The 16,513-nt window shown below is 36.6% G+C and overlaps 1 protein-coding gene across 1 annotated transcript in view; it reads right to left on the bottom strand.

Annotated features, from left to right (window-relative positions):
- col22a1 (collagen, type XXII, alpha 1) overlaps positions 1-16,513 on the bottom strand; it is a 73,188-nt gene that overhangs the window by 24,079 nt on the left and 32,596 nt on the right. The window contains exons 18-34 of the mRNA XM_008421352.3: positions 14,235-14,288; positions 14,091-14,144; positions 13,539-13,574; positions 12,379-12,408; positions 11,066-11,119; positions 10,903-10,956; positions 7,745-7,798; positions 5,639-5,692; positions 5,471-5,524; positions 5,305-5,358; positions 4,808-4,861; positions 4,630-4,674; positions 4,479-4,541; positions 3,554-3,607; positions 3,403-3,444; positions 3,281-3,313; positions 3,139-3,192 (exon numbers count right to left, since the gene is read on the bottom strand). Of these exons, the coding sequence (XP_008419574.2) occupies positions 3,139-3,192; positions 3,281-3,313; positions 3,403-3,444; positions 3,554-3,607; positions 4,479-4,541; positions 4,630-4,674; positions 4,808-4,861; positions 5,305-5,358; positions 5,471-5,524; positions 5,639-5,692; positions 7,745-7,798; positions 10,903-10,956; positions 11,066-11,119; positions 12,379-12,408; positions 13,539-13,574; positions 14,091-14,144; positions 14,235-14,288 (843 nt within the window). The remainder of the gene's footprint in view (positions 1-3,138; positions 3,193-3,280; positions 3,314-3,402; positions 3,445-3,553; positions 3,608-4,478; positions 4,542-4,629; positions 4,675-4,807; positions 4,862-5,304; positions 5,359-5,470; positions 5,525-5,638; positions 5,693-7,744; positions 7,799-10,902; positions 10,957-11,065; positions 11,120-12,378; positions 12,409-13,538; positions 13,575-14,090; positions 14,145-14,234; positions 14,289-16,513) is intronic.

Below are 16,513 nucleotides of genomic sequence, written 5' to 3'. Positions count from 1 at the left end.
GGCGGTAGCAGAGAGCAAGGCAGGGAAATGGAGCGGTGTGAGCAGCGCGAGATTGTGACTGCCAGCACATTCAGGCTCTGATTGATTGTTTTTAGTTAGCACTGGGAGAAGGCAGAGTACTGTCAGAGCATGGTGACAATTTCAACAAATATTTTCTATAAAAGTTACATACTGCAGCTTTAAAAAAAAAAAAAAAAATTAATAGAGGCATATATAATTAATTCAAAATATAACAAATTAATTCTGCATTGTCATCTGTTTAAATGAATAACGACCCGTTTAAATAATGATATCACAAGTTACTTTTTTCTAATTTGGCACTTTTGACCTGCCATACTCAAAAACTTGTACTGCTTTTCATCCACACCTAAATACAAACTGTAATATCAGACAAATGTAACAAAATATGACACTATAATATGCTCTTTTCAAATTATGATTTTTTTTTTATTGAGAGAACAATCTAAACAAACAAAACTATCTGCAAAAATTTCCACCCCTTCACCTGAAAACTGCCTGCGCCGCCCTGGGTGACAACTGCCGCCATCAGGTGTTTGGGATAACTGAAATATCACACTGGAGCAATCTTTGCCTGCTCTTTCTTCCAGAATTGGTTCATTTCTATAAAACTGGAGGGATTTTCCTGAATGTGAAGGACAAGTTGAAGGTCATTCGACAGAATCTCAGTGGGATTAAAGTCCAGACTTTGACTAGTGGAGTCCAAAACCTTCATCCAAGTCATGTTTGAGCCAGGTGCCATCTCACAACAAAAAGCGTTTAGGTTGCCTCAGGCCCTGGAATATTTTCATCCAGACATATTTTCAGGTAAATCTGAGAAGGACCTCTGTGTTCTTTCCAGTCAGAGGGGCGTGGGCCCTGGAACTTCCTCATGGATGCCAGTAATATCTGATCACCTTCTTGTTGGTGAATCAAGATACTGACCTTACCTGAGGACAGCTTTATTTTTTTCACTTTTTGCATGACTACATTAAAAAAGAAGTTAGGATACTGTGGAAACGCCCAATATTTTTGTCACTCATTTCAGCAAGTGAAACTCACTTACTGTATGGGTTTGTTACATAGTTTTATAGCCTTTATTTAAATTTTATTTGAATAAAACATTTATTTAAATAAAAATTTGGAATATTTAAAGCCTTTATTTCTTTTGATTTTGATGATTACAGGATTATAATCATGAAAAAAAAAGAAAACCCAAAACCCAATGTCTCAGGAACTTGAAATATTGGAAAAAAAAGTTGAATACAGGAAACTCATGCTGTTGCACCCTAATCAGCTAATTGACTCAAAACACTGAACCTTTTTCCATTACAAATATCTTGCTGATATTTCGCTGTCAAAAAAAAATACAATTTTGCATTAGATAAGAAACACAATTAAAATCACACATGAATAAGTTTGATTAGTCATTAAAAAACATGCCTCGCCATGATCCTCCAACTGCTTCTTTCTGTTTTTTGCCAATAAAAGTTTTATTGGCAGTTCATTGGAAGTTTTATTTAGTCACATGTTGACCGTGTGACTCGTGTGATGTGAAACAGGTTTTTCCATTGCAGTTTTGCGGTATAAACCAATTTTTATACAGCCAAAAAAAAAAAAAAAACAATCTCATCCTAGTGCCAAAACATTTGATCAAAAAACAAGTTTATTTTTTTATTGCCGTGTCTCCCTTTAGCAAATATATTTTCAAAATTGCACAATTATATGGTCAATGGAAACACAGGTAGAGTTGATCAGCAGAACTCGCTATGACTTCTGGGAAAGTCAGCCGACTGAGCTGTCATTAAAGGTCATTGCTAAAGAAGCTGGTTGTTCACAGAAAGCTGCATCCAGGCATATTCACAGAAAGTTCAGTGGAAGTAAAACATGTGGTAGGAAAATGTGCACCAGCAACAAGGATAACCTTGAGAGGATTGTGAAATAAAATCAATTTGGGGGAACTTAACAAGGAGTGGACTGAGTCAGAGGTGAGAAAATGACCTGGACTGTTGCTCAGTGGTTCAAAGTTCCCTTTTCAGATGAAAGTAAAGTTTGCATTTGATTTGGAAATCAGTGTCCCAGAATCTGGAGGGGAAGATGAGAGACACCAGAAGCAACAATCCATATGACCTTTTGACCTCTATCGATCTAATCTGAACTTCCATTCCACCTCAGCAGAACCATGCCGTAATTCATGCCAAGTTAGACCCAACCAAATACTCAGTGCAGAGAAATGAATACACTTTCCACAAGCTCAACATTTCTGTTTCTCTTTTTTAATCTACCTTCTCTCATATTCCAAGTAACTGAGACAGGAAATTTGGAGTTTTCAACATCTGTGAGTAAACAGAATTACAAGAAATAAAGGCCTGAAATGTTTATCTCTATGTGTAATAAATCCATGTTATATTTGAGTTTTTCTTTCTGAAATGAGTCATAAAAAAATCTCTCTTGGAGTACGTAACTTCAGTAAGTCTACTATTTCTGGGGAAGATTCCCCACTAAGACTTTCTGACCAGTTGCAGATTGATAAATGTCAAGAAACTTTTTATCTTGAACTTCTTAGTTCGAGGGCACAATGAGTTACTTTTCTAGGCCTTTTAACCAACTTCACGTTGGCGATTTGAGTCATTTCCTGGTCATACAGGTCAAGCAGTAATTAGCTCCAGGTGTTGCTAGAGGAATTGAACTTCCAAAAAGTAGAGCCAGAAGTTGTTTTTTTTCTCCTTAATAAATGAAATCATCAATCTAAAAATGTTTTCATACTCATTTGGGTTATATATATGACCAAAAGAAAAGGAAGAAAAAGAAATCTGTAAGGTTGGTAAATAATGTTTCTCAACGTTGTGTAATTAATGTAAACTACTACAAAGTATAGTGATTCACACAGGTACAATTTGTTTACAGCATTTTATATTAAAGCTGTACTAATAGTGATGTGTTAAGCTGACATAATATACAAACTAATGAACTGAATGGTACATGATGTCCTGAACAGCTTCCAGGCTGCTGAGTTCAGGACAATTTTAAATGTTGAAGAAAAGTCTCTGCTGACATCTAGTGGAAATGTGAGCACATTACCAGATGTGCTTTTTACTATTTTCTTAGAGGGAAAAAAAGAGAAAAGAAAAAAAGCATCACCAATTCTCCTGGTTTTCCTTGGTCCCCTTTCTCCCCCTTCTCTCCCGGCTTCCCCTGTGAGATAGAACAGCTGAACATTAGTTTAAAATTGCAGCACAAAATTACAGTAGAAAAGTGTTTTTAAGTGTAAGTGTCTACTCACCGGCTCCCCAGGCTCTGGGATGACATTAGCGACCTGTCAACACAACGCATCACAGAATATGGTAACTTCAACTGCAGTAGAGGCTTGTACTCTACATGGAAAATGGCTGGTGGTCAACTTACGTTTCCTGGAACTCCAGGGAGTCCCCGTGGTCCAACGTCACCCTGAGGCGAGAGACGGCATGTTCACAGAGTCCGCATGCTAACTACCTCAGTGTAGCCACTACAAAGCAACAACCACAGCGGCCATCTTGAAGTGTTTCCCAACATTTACCTTGTCACCCTTTCCACCTTTTGGCCCAAATGGTCCCTCTGTTCCTCTTTCTCCCTTTATTAAGAACAGAAGAAGCAAATAACTGAGTTTCCACACATTTCTGGCACATCAGCTTTAAATATACAAAAGGGAAATTTAAACGTTTTCATTATATTGTCAAAAACATTGATTCCCCTCAAATTTTTCTATGTTACAGCTAGAAATTATGTTTACAATACGGCTTCAATTGAATTCACAAATCGATATGATGCGACATCACACGGTCATCTGATCCAACCATTTATGTCAATCAGTCAATCAGCCCCAAGGAACAGAAATGGTACTCCTAGATTGGCTGCTTGGCAAACACCAACCAGTAGCACATCAAGTAGCATAATGCGCAGATATTTAAGGTTCCCAAGCTGCATTTTACTTCAATTATTTTAGATGTGCTCTATGAAAAAGTCTGCGAAATGGCAAATTTCTGTGAATATTTGGATTCACATTCCACAAAAAAATCTGAATACTGAAACACAAACTAAACCACAAACGGGTAGTAGTCTACTCTACTACCTGCTGTTTTGGGGCTGCCCTTACCTTACTTGTATTCGTTTGAAATTCAGTAATAAATAATATGCAAGGTAAAAGCAAATGTATTATAGTGCAGCAGTCAACAGGCAGTCAACAGCAGTGAACCAATACTGGTGGTATGTTCTGTTCCAGTACATCTGTGCTCCATACTGGGAGTAATAATAATATAAAGCCAAACTTAAATCAAATGCTAAAACTGATGTTTTTAGTGACCAGGCTAGTTGTTGTTAGCATTGTGACTTCTCTTATGTATTATAACAAGTAATGTTCCACCTAATACTGCAGATAATTTGTCTAGGCTTGGACAAAAGGTCTTTCATTCAGTTCCAATCAGTATTTTGGTGTTAATTCCTACCGGAGTCCCTCTGTCTCCTCGTGCACCATCAGCACCTGGTTGACCGGGGGTCCCAGCTTCTCCCTGTTAAGAAATTTACATGACTTTGTAAAGCACTTTCTGTTTCAATAAAATTATCTCAGGTCCTAAATAAGAAAGGGTCTGAACTTACTCTCTCCCCTGGAGGACCTCTTGGTCCAGGAGGGCCTTCATCACCCTGCAGATAAGAGACATAGCCACCAAAATGTCAGCTTTGCACATGGAGAAAACATATGCCACCTCCTGGGGCCACACATAATGTGGTTTCCCTCGGTCTATGTGTGTTCCAGGGATAGATGAAGTAGTGGTACCTTAGGTCCAGGCTTTCCAGGAAAACCGTCTGTTCCCCGTTCTCCTCTGGGCCCCTTTGAGGACAAAAGATCAACATTAAGAGAGCATCCATTTAATCGCAAAAAGCTCTTTGCAGATGATAGACAATATGCCACATGTAAGTTCGGATTAAAAATACACTGATCAAATGCTTCACTTTTGGAAAGGCAATTGCCCCATTGCAGATTTCACGGTTTTGCTTTTCTGTGATGCTGAAATGTTTCAAAAACTTAAGAAATCTGACAGTCACATGTTGACAGTTCTGTATGTTTGTGCTTTGATTTTCACCCTCAAACGCTTCAATGGCCATTTGTGTTGTGTGTTTCCATAAGCATTTGGCCATTAGATTTGGGTCTGAAGCTTGCTGAAGTGTTTATAGATTACAAAAAGGAGCAAAATAGATATCAAAAAGTAGTTCTGACACAATTGTGATCAGGTGTTTGAGGGTTAAAAGAGGAATTTTAAGGCTTGTACTGACCACAGAGCCATCAGTACCAGCAAGACCATCCAGGCCATCCTTCCCAGGCATTCCCTTAAAACATCATGAGATAAATGGTTACAGTGGCTGAGGACAAACTCCAAACCTTTAGTAAAGGTTAAAAAAACCAGAATGACATGTTTTTAGGATTACAAACTGAACTCACAGGTTTTCCTGGCTCTCCTGGTTTACCCGGAAATCCTAGTTCACCAGGTAGACCCTGGGGAAACACACAGGAGGTACTTTAGTGTCTATCAGTTGTGCCATATACATGTTTATTTCCATAACAATTTCAGAAGGCAATGTTAAACACTGATTTTAGCTCATCACTCACAGGCTGTCCCATTGGTCCTGGTCCCCCCGGTGGACCCGGCGGACCAAGCGGACCCTTAAAAAGAAGGGGAAAAAAACATTGTTTGAATTGATATTTCATCGTGTACTTAACCATTAAATGTGATTTTTTTTTTTTTTTTTTACAATAATGGAAAACAAATATACTTTTCAACAATCATTCAGGTATAGATTATTAAAGAGTACAAAGTACACCCCAGGTGTGAAGCTTTTATTTTTCAGTACATAAAAATATCCAGACTTTTACCAAGTTGTAGAGTAATAATAATAAATCTGGTCTCCTGGGTATAAAACAAAACAGATTTATTACTCCATATGGCACCCAATGCGACACCTTGATCATTATTTTTGAATGGTTGAATATCTGCTGTTTATTAACATTTATAATCCGAAGAGCATTTTCTTTTGTCTTGAATAAACATACATGAGCCCTTAGAATAGTTTTTTATTTTCAGCTTATCTCGTAAGACATTATGTAGCATGCATTTTCTTTATGTTTATACAGCCATGAATATATTTGAATCATTTTCATAAACAGGGTGAATACATTTTTCTGAACTGAATTCTCCATATTTTAAGGCTTAGAGCCTAAAAAATAATATCTTACATCAATAGTTTCATTTTCTTGAGGAAATTGTGGTTTAATTTTTTTTAAATTGTTCTCATGCTATGTATTGTTTGATTAAAATTTTATTAATGTTAGATTTAAAAACAAAGTTAAGAGTCCCAGAGGTTAAAGACCCATGACAGATATGTTCATGAGTCAATGTTCCCTCATAGAAATGTGAAACAAAATCAATGACAACAAAAATCCTGTATCTACAAGGCAAATAAATCATCATTCCTCCACCGCCGTGCTTTGCAACAGATAGAAAGTGCATGTGCACATGGGCTGAAATAAAAAAAACAAAAAACACACAGCTCTGCCTTTAGACCCAACATCTTTTATTTGGTCTAAATGAACATTACCATAAAATTCTTGTGGTTTATTCAGATGTAGCTTTGAAAACCTGGGAAGTTTTTCTGCAGTATTTTTTTTTATAATGAAAAGTAGTGTTTTCCTGACAGACTTTCCAAACAAACCACATCTTTTCAGCCTTGTTCTAATGGTCCGGTCATGAATTTTAATATTTACCATGCTAACTAATAGAGTGTCAGACAGAGTGCTCGGATCTCTTTTGTTTGTTTTTAATAGAATTGCTCACACTGATGATGATGAATTTTTCAGCTGCCTTGGCTGTCCTACAGTAGTACCTTTCTAAATGATTGCATTAATAAGTAGGAAATGTGAACGAGTAGCTCTGATGAGCCACTAGAGGGCGGCACGTAGCAGATTTTCCTGCTTGCTTAATCTTGGCCGGTGTTTCTACCCGCAAATAAATTTAGCACATAATCTGGCACAATTTGCTGCTTATATTTTTTGTCTATGTTCCACTTATTGTAGCAAAGTGTTAATAGACCAAACATTTTGGAGCTACTTATTTAATTAACATGAATTTCTCTTCATTCCCTATAAAACAGTCTGCTGCTGATGGTTCAACAGAAGTTGAACCATTAAGCCAGTTTTAGCTTAATGAACAAATGTATTAATTCACATTAATACATATTGACTAGTGAGTCAATGCTAGTCAACATGCTAGCGACATGTTAGTGTCAGCACTTTAGCTAACCTTAACAAGTACATCAATATTAGATTCTTGAAGAAGCTTTGACATAACTGTGTAACACATTAATTTTATGATATTATTAGACAGGAAAGACTCGATTTATTATAGATTAAAGTGACACTGATTTATGTACATCAACTTTTTAGAAAGAGCATCAACACCAGCCAGATAAAATGAAATGTGCCTGATCTTTTTGGTCTAAAAGGGTGGAGCATATCAAATTCTTTGTAAACCATTAGCATAAACTCAAAAAAAGAGACACCAACAGGATATAAAGTAAACAAAAATTTGTACACATCCACATAGTAAAATGTAGGTTTTTACCGGATCCATTGTGACTATTCTGTAATTCCTAAAGTTATTGTGTCACATTTGTTATAAAAGGAAGGAAATTTGTGTAATAATAAGGATTTTGTTCCTACTGGAGGTCCAGGAAGGCCATCAACTCCCGGCAGGCCATTTTCACCTTTCTTTCCCTGAAAAGAAACAGTTTGGATGAATAAAATTGAATTAAAGAAGAACATCAGTGAGCATTCAATAAGGTTCATATCCACCAGCAACAACTCCCGTCTCCAAGCACACAGGAAAGCCTGTGCAACTGGTTTTTTTGGGGGGACTTTAGGAAACCACTTCTGAAGAAAGCTGCTTTCATTCAAGAACTATGAAACCTTTAACAGTTTAATACAGAATATCGAGAAGTTTTAAATAACACCTACAAGTTTGTCCGTTTACATCAAAGTTGGGGTTTTCTGTGTGAGGTGTGGTTTTCCCTATGCCACACAGCAATGACTACATGCAACTTGTTGAGTTCTCTTTGTAAGAAAACTTTTTTAAAAAATTAATAGATGAACAGAGCTTAATGTGCTGTTTGGTAATTAGGATCAATTGGAATCTTTGTATGATTGAATTTAAATTACTTTTTTGGCAAACTGCCTCAAAGTTGTGAATTAGAGCTATAGAAATAAACTGAATAGAACTGAGCTGAATTGAATATTGCAAAAGCCGATGATGGCTATATCTGTGGTAAAATAATTAATGAACAAACAAAAAAGGAAATAAAGATAAACTTGTTTCATTTTCTTCCTCTAACTGGAAAGTTTGTTTTTGATATCTTTTCACCCCAAAATAAACAATAAAAGTAAATATGATTCATGCTGATATCGTATCGGGTCAACATCAGCATTGTCCAATACTCAAAGCTGTGATACCGGTATCGTATTGGAAGTGAAAAAGTTTTATTGGGATACACCTAGTTTTAACTCTTTCAAGTGTTAAAACTACTCAATGCCTTATCAAAAGAATTAAATTAACACAAATTCTGAGAACTACCACATAGACTCGGCAAAGTGGTGATTTAATTTTGCCAATTTTGATATTTACTTAATACACAATGATTCCAGCTGGAGTTTTCACTCATCACAGCAGGCAATTTAGCTAATTATTGAATGCTGTTTAGTGACATTAAACAACATTTTTCACCTAATGTGTTTTTCACATTAAGCATTTTAGAATATCCAACTACCAGTACTAGATGTGGTGACCTCTGACATGTTTTCATTTCCTGCTCAGCCTCTCAATATAATAACAAAACACCACAATACTATCAATTTAACATGGGAAGTCTTGGTGGGATCAAAGCAAGGCCTCTCTGAAACTTGGACTGTCCAGCTGAGCAGCTGAGGAGTTTCATTCCAACACACTGTTACTGATGAGTCAGGTGCTCATAACAGGGTCCTTATGTCTCAATTTCCCTCCCACATCAGAAATTCTCTTGCATGTCATTTAAACATCAAATTTCATCAGTTAAATGTTGTATTCTTGCATATCAAGAGTTTTAATTTTTTAAAGAATGATCATAATTTTTTAGCTTAAAATGAGCATTTATCTGGCTTGCTGTCTCTTTACAGATTCAGGGACGGGCAGATTTTATTTCAAAATGTTTTTTTTGGTTTTCTTTCCAAGCAGAGCTAATGCACAAAATTGTCTTTTCATGATGTGCTCACAAAATAATTCTTGTGTGTTTTGATATTTTTAATGTTAAAAAGATTTTAAGTTTTATAAGACTGGAGAAAGCCAATATTGGATGTTCTGTTTGGCTTAACAAGCAATACAGCTTTCAGTTGTCGCAAACTCCCTGTAAATACATCAATATACACAGTTATTGCTGATTAAAATATTCTAATGTGTCTTGATAGCTATGACCTTTTTCTTCTCACAGAAGTTTAAATGACCTTTGTTAAGAGCACCGACAACACTCCATGCCATAACAGAGCTCGGGCTTTTGGCGTATTTCTGACGACAATCTGAAAGGTCCTTTTTGTCTTGGGACAGAAGCACTTAGCGTCCATCTTTGGAAAAGCCAAATGCTTCGTTGGACCATAATATATGCTTGGCAAGTTCATATAAAACCTTCACTTTTTTTCCAAAGTGAACACACGATGTGCTTGATAAAAAGGTTTCTCAAAGTAACCCTTTATCCACATAGATATCAACTATTTATTTATAACCATTTTAGATTAATCTTAAAGTTGTCTTCTTGTACTTTAGTCACTCTGCTGCTGAGAAGAAAATGTCTGAAAAATATCAACAATATCAAAAATCAACCCATCTAACTATTTTGTGCTTGACTTGGTGTATGATGATATAATGTTTTTTTTTAACAATCACCTTACTGTGCGTGCAAAATACAGACATATCATACCATCTTCTGGAGAAATAAAGGTACATAGAAATGTTGTTTGGTATATATATATCTTAGCTCTAAAGAGTTGCTATTAAACAGCTGAGTGGTGATTTGGTTTGATTTCAAATAATAAATGATAAGCCGGCACAACCACCTTATTATGGTCTAAGTTATTATTTAGGAATTTTTTAAGAAAACTGCAATAATTACATTATTTACATGACTTTGGAGTTGTGCAGATTTAAATATACTGTTTGTTGTATTAGTTGTTCCTGAATGCCTTAAACCCTAGCTAAGTTTTCTTCAGGACTGCTTTAGCTCTATGTATTTTCTGGTTTGATTCTTCCTTCTATCGCCAGCTGAATAAGAAACTTTAAATTTTGACATACAGCACATATAACTATGTAATAACAGCAAAGTAACCACTATATAACAAAGCTACTACTATGTAACAACATAATTATTTAACAACATAATTACTACAATGTGACAACATAGTTACTACTATGTAAGAACAAAGTAACTTTGTAGTAATAGTAATAACATTACTTTATAATGTAGTCATAATTATGTAATAACATAGTAATTACATACTATTGTTACATGATAACATTACATGATAACACTTGTGTGGTCCATCCATACTTCTACAGAATTATGTCTCTAATACATTTGTCAGTCTTGCTAATGTTGCTGAAAAAGAATATCCATTAGATTTTTTTTGTGAAGCCTATGTTGTGGATATACATGCTAATTTAAAATGTTAACCACTATGATGCCTTTTCCTAATACACAATGCAGACACCTCGATCCAGAAAAGATTTATGTATGTACTGTATGTACAAGTAGCTTATACTACCAGATTAGTCACATTTAAGTTCTGTGTCAAAGTCTTACCATTTGGCCAGGATCGCCGTGCTCACCAGGCAGACCCGGTGGACCAGCAGGACCCTGAGAAACATATTATTAGTCAGAGTGAATACAGCCTGAGTGGGATATACAGTCAAATAGTCTTTTTTCTCTTGACATCACAAGTCAGAAGCTAAAAAGTAATTCTTACAGCTGGTCCTGGTCGACCGTCTGCTCCAGGAGGCCCAGGAGGTCCAGGCTCTCCCTGAAACAAGAGCAGCATATGGACGTATGAGGTATATAGAGATTTATAAAAACATAAACTAAGGTGGTAGAGTGGCAGAGGCTAGCTGTCTGGTCCCAGACTTAAAAAAGTCACTTTAGAGTTTGTGACGGTACCCAATGCTAATCTTAGGTGGCGGGTATTTGGTTTATTGACTTAATAAGTCCTGTATAAAACTCAGTTGGAAATTTGTATTCACCTAATACAACAGTATTAGTTTAAGTTTAAGCCCAGGATTTGGACATGACATTTAGATATCCATCAAAATCACAAAAACGTTTAGCTGACTGAGTTGACAATGATGTGGAGAGGGCTAGCCAGGTCACAGAACTGGTCAGAATGTGAATCAGTGTGTGAATGACCGAAAGTAGTGTTAAGTGCTTTGGAGTCCTCTGGGCTTGATGAAGTGCTATAAATACAGGCCCTTTACCACTGGTGCACACCATGCTAACTGGTCTGTGCACGGCCATGCTAATTGTATTCCAACCAGAAACAACTGGCTGGAATACAGCATGGAAGATAAATTCTTTACCAGTTATTGTCTCATAAGTAGAGATGTACTTGCAAAAGGTTTAAACAATACTAATAATCATAAGCTACCATATGCTTAAATATTATAATTCCACTAGAAAGTTATATACTTTTGTATTTTAAGTTTATCTTATTTTTAATTTGATTTAAAATTCTGACAGCCAATTTAAAACTCACACTCAGAACTAGTTTTACCTTTTTTGAAATAGAACTTCAAATAGTATTAGCACATCTCCAATGTTTGTAGTTTTATTTTTTATGTACTGTAAATGATGTCGTAAAATCCACAAATACACATGCATATTTTGTTACATCTTTCCATAATTATTCTACTCAGTTTCACATTCTTTTGTATGCTATTTTTGATAACTGCTCAGTATTTCATGTTAGAATTTTGTCCTTACTGTACAGTACATTATTAATGCTGTTTTTAATATATATATTAATAGTGTTATCTTTGTGTGTGCCCAACATTCTGCTTTATATTATTTTTCTTCATATTTCACAAGAACAAAAACATGACTTTAAAAGACATTAGTTTTATTTGTTGTGACTTGACTATGCTATTTATTATTAATAATAACTAAGCATAGAAATCTGCTGGAACGCACAATGTAGTGGATGCTGGTGACAAAAATATCACATAATAATAATCTTTGTGTTCATGAGCCAAATAGTTGAAATATGCTTCTTAGCAGTTAGTAACTTACCCTTTCACCTCGTAGGCCTTCTTGTTGCACCTTTAATAGTAAATAAAAAGCAAATAAATTATCAGAATATTTCAAGTAATGGTTACTTTTACATTTCAAAAAACATTAATGTGCCAGAAAAGCCTGACAACTCACTGATGAGATGATATAAGTGGAAACTTTAAAGTTGCAGTATGTAACTTAAAATTTTTTTTTTTACATATTTGTTAAAGCTGTCATCATGTCGTGACAGTATACTATCAGACAGATAATCTACGAAAAGATCGATCTCCTTCACCTGCTACCTGAGCTGCTATTGCTGTATGAAGAGATGAACCATTTCTGACCAAAAAACAAGCAATCGGAGCCCGGAGGAGGGTCTTAGCGCTGTCAATCGATCACATGTACTCGCTGCTAAATGTGCTAATAGTGGAGAAACAGCTAGCTATTACAGGAAAACAATTTACCTAGCATCATTGGTGGCTATGCTAATTAGATTTAGCATTCACAACAGGTGAATGCTAAATCACAACAGGTGATTTAGCACATGTTGCCTGTTCCCTGCTGCAGTATAGCAGAGAACAAGAGAAGGGGGAGAAATATGGGTGATGAGTCAATACACAGAGTGTAACTAAGCCACGTCTCCTGCCTCTGATTGGTTGTTTCTAGTTATAACTGAGAGCACTTGGAGAATATAGAGAAACGTTTTTTTTGCAGATTACCCGTCTCATACTACAGAGTCACAACATATAGATAGTTTCAACAAATATGTAAAAAAAAACATTTTTTTATAAAAGTTACATACTGCAGCTTTAATTACATGCTAAATAGTGGTACTTATTTCAGTCTTCTGGTGATAAATAAATATGTACATCAAGCTTTTTTAAATGTCTCCTTGATCCTTATCAGAAAGTGGGTAGAGAACTGACTGCTCAGAACTATTCCACAAAACCCCACTTTAAAAAAAAATCTCTGAACTATTCATTTAAGCAATACCTCAAGCACTCTCAAAGCTTAACCAGCCTAAATTAAATGGTAATCAGTTTTACTTAGATTTATTAGATAGATTTTATTACAGACTCAATGTCCAACTTACATAAAAAAAGATAATAAATTGTTCACCACTGTAAACAACTGTTAACTTCAGTCGTTTTAACTTTTTTTACTTTGTTGATACTCACCACATCCCCAGGTAATCCAGGAAGTCCTCTCTCCCCCTGTGGCAGAGTTCACGCAAGAACAAACATCATCAGGATGAAAATACCCTCATAAATAAAGACCACGAAGCAATGTGATAATAACACAGCTGCTACCGTAATCCATGAAATGAGTCACATTTAACTGTGTGCTTATTGTAAGCCGAAGCAAAGTGGAACTTGTGGTGGACGTACTCTTGCGGGACTGTCTATGCGCGCCTTCTGATGTGTACATACAGCAGGGTGTGGTGTTACAAGCAAATGTGCATCACTGGGAGAATCATCAAAGCCAGTAATTACAGACATATGAAATGAACTCCGCTTTTTATTTTCTTAGACAAATGGAGCGAGACGGGTTTGATGGTGCAAAGAGGAGACTGAGGAATGTCTGGTGAGAGCAGACTGTACGTTTGGGAAGCCTTGGAAGATATCCAGTTTAAAATAGTCATATCAGCTCGACTTGTTGACAATATGCTCAAGACAGTATTCTCTATTCCTGAGAATGGGATGCGAATGGCAGCGGGAAGGTGTGTAAACCTTGTTGCCTTTGATCCCGTTTGGTCCAGGTGCTCCAGCCAGTCCTCTCAGACCCTGAGAGACAAAAAAAAATATAAAAAATCAGAACATCTAAATTAAAGTTTCCTTGTAAAAACAAAACCTCGATCATTTGACTAAACTCACATCTTTTCCAGGTAGTCCGGGTTTTCCTGGCAATCCGTCTACACCCGGAAGACCCTAAAATGTAAACAAGGCTTGTGTCAAATGTTTTCAAGCAGAGGTAGGAGAAAATAGTTTATTTTAATCGTTAAAAAAGATTTAGAAAATCCAGGAACCTCTGTTTCCAGGAACTACTGTTGAACTAATACAGGTAATATGCAAGAAGATATTCCACAGGAAACTGTATTTTCTACAATATGTCTGCAGGTCATTGAGGCTGCAGGAGAGCGAGAGAGAGCAGGACTTTCAACAGATAACACAAAGGCTGAATGTTGCTCTGCTGGTTTGTACATTTTTTTAGCTTTCAACTTGGAAGGTTACTGGTATTCTCAGAGTTACAGTAAGGATCTACATTACATAGTGAATTCCAACAGAGATTGGTGTTTTAGTAGTGATAGTTGTTCTGTCTGTGCTCATTGTTACTACAGGTCCTTCTCAAAAAAATAGCATATTGTGATAAAGTTAATTATTTTCCATAATGTAATGATAAAAATTAAGCTCATATATTTTAGATTCATTGCACACAAACCGAAATATTTCAGGTCTTTTATTGTTTTAATACTGATGATTTTGGCATACAGCTCATGAAAACCCAAAATCCCTGTCTCAAAAAATTAGCATATCATGAAAAGGTTCTCTGAACGAGCAGTTAACCTCATCATCTGAATCAACAAAGTAACTCTAAACACCTGCAAAAGATTCCTGAGGCTTTTAAAAACTCCCAGCCTGGTTCATTACTCAAAACCACAATCATGGGTAAGACTGCTGACCTGACTGTTGTCCAGAAGGTCATCATTGACACCCTCAAGCAAGAGGGTAAGACACAGAAAGACATTTCTGAACGAATAGGCTGTTCCCAGAGTGCTGTATCAAGGCACCTCAGTAGGAAGGAAAAAGGGTTCAGAAAACGCTGCACAATGACCAGACCCTGACTGGACCCTGAGGAAGATTGTGGAGAAGGGCCGATTCCAGACCTTGGGGGACCTGCGGAAGCAGTGGACTGAGTCTGGAGTAGAAACATCCAGAGCCACTGTGCACCGGCGTGTGCAGGAAATAGGCTACAGGTGCTGCATTCCCCAGGTCAAAGGTCAAGCCACTTTTGAACCAGAAACAGCGGCAGAAGCGCCTGACCTGGGCTACAGAGAAGCAGCACTGGACTGTTGCTCAGTGGTCCTTGATTCGGAAATCAAGGTGCCAGAGTCTGGAGGAAGACTGGGGAGAAGGAAATGCCAAAATGCCAGAAGTCCAGTGTCAAGTACCCACAGTCAGTGATGGTCTGGGGAGCCATGTCAGCTGCTGGTGTTGGTCCACTGTGTTTTATCAAGGGCAGGGTCAATGCAGCAGCTATCAGGAGGTTTTGGAGCACTTCATGCTCCATCTGCTGAAAAGCTTTATGGAGATGAAGATTTTATTTTTCAACACGACCTGGTACCTGCTCACAGTGCCAAAACCACTGGTATTACTGACCATGGTGTTACGGTGCTCAGTTGGCCTGCCAACTCTCCTGACCTGAACCCCATAGAGAATCTGTGGGATATTGTGAAGAGAAAGTTGAGAGACGCAAGACCCAACACTCTGGATGAGCTTAAGGCTATCGAAGCATCCTGGGCCTCCATAACACCTCAGTAGAGCCACAGGCTGATTGCCTCCATGCCGCATTGAAGGCTGCAAAAAGATTCCTAACCAAGTATTGAGTGCAATACTGAACATAATTATTTGAAGATTGACTTTTTTGGTATTAAAATACATTTCTTTTATTGGTCGGATGAAATATGCAAATTTTTTGAGACAGGGATTTTAGGTTTTTATGAGCTGTATGCCAAAATCATCAGTATTAAAACAATAAAAGACCTGAAATACTTCAGTTGGTGTGCAATGAATCTAAAATATATGACAGTTTTGTTTTATTTTTATCATTACATTATGGAAAATATTGAACTTAATCACAATTTGCTAATTGTTTGAGAAGGACCTGTATATGATGCTAAAACCAGTTTAAAATTTGAGTCCCATAATAATTTTCCCCTTTTTTTTCTTTATGTAAAACTACTGCTAGCTACTGCTTTCTCACAAAGTGAGGCAATGACATCTCTGGCCCTAATGTAAAAAAAAAAGAACAAAAAAATGACTTGCAACTCTTAGCCAAAATGCTAAGAGTTGCACATCACATGGAAATCCACAAATAGCTTCTTAAGCTTGGTCAAACATGTAAAAACAACTTTCATTTGTTCATTCTGTGCAAT

Source organism: Poecilia reticulata, chromosome 11 (assembly GCF_904066995.2).
Source record: "Poecilia reticulata chromosome 11, P_reticulata-male-v2, whole genome shotgun sequence".
NCBI lineage: Eukaryota > Metazoa > Chordata > Actinopteri > Cyprinodontiformes > Poeciliidae > Poecilia > Poecilia reticulata.
Note: the sequence above shows the minus strand (reverse complement) of the source record. Positions and strands in the feature narration are given on the sequence as shown.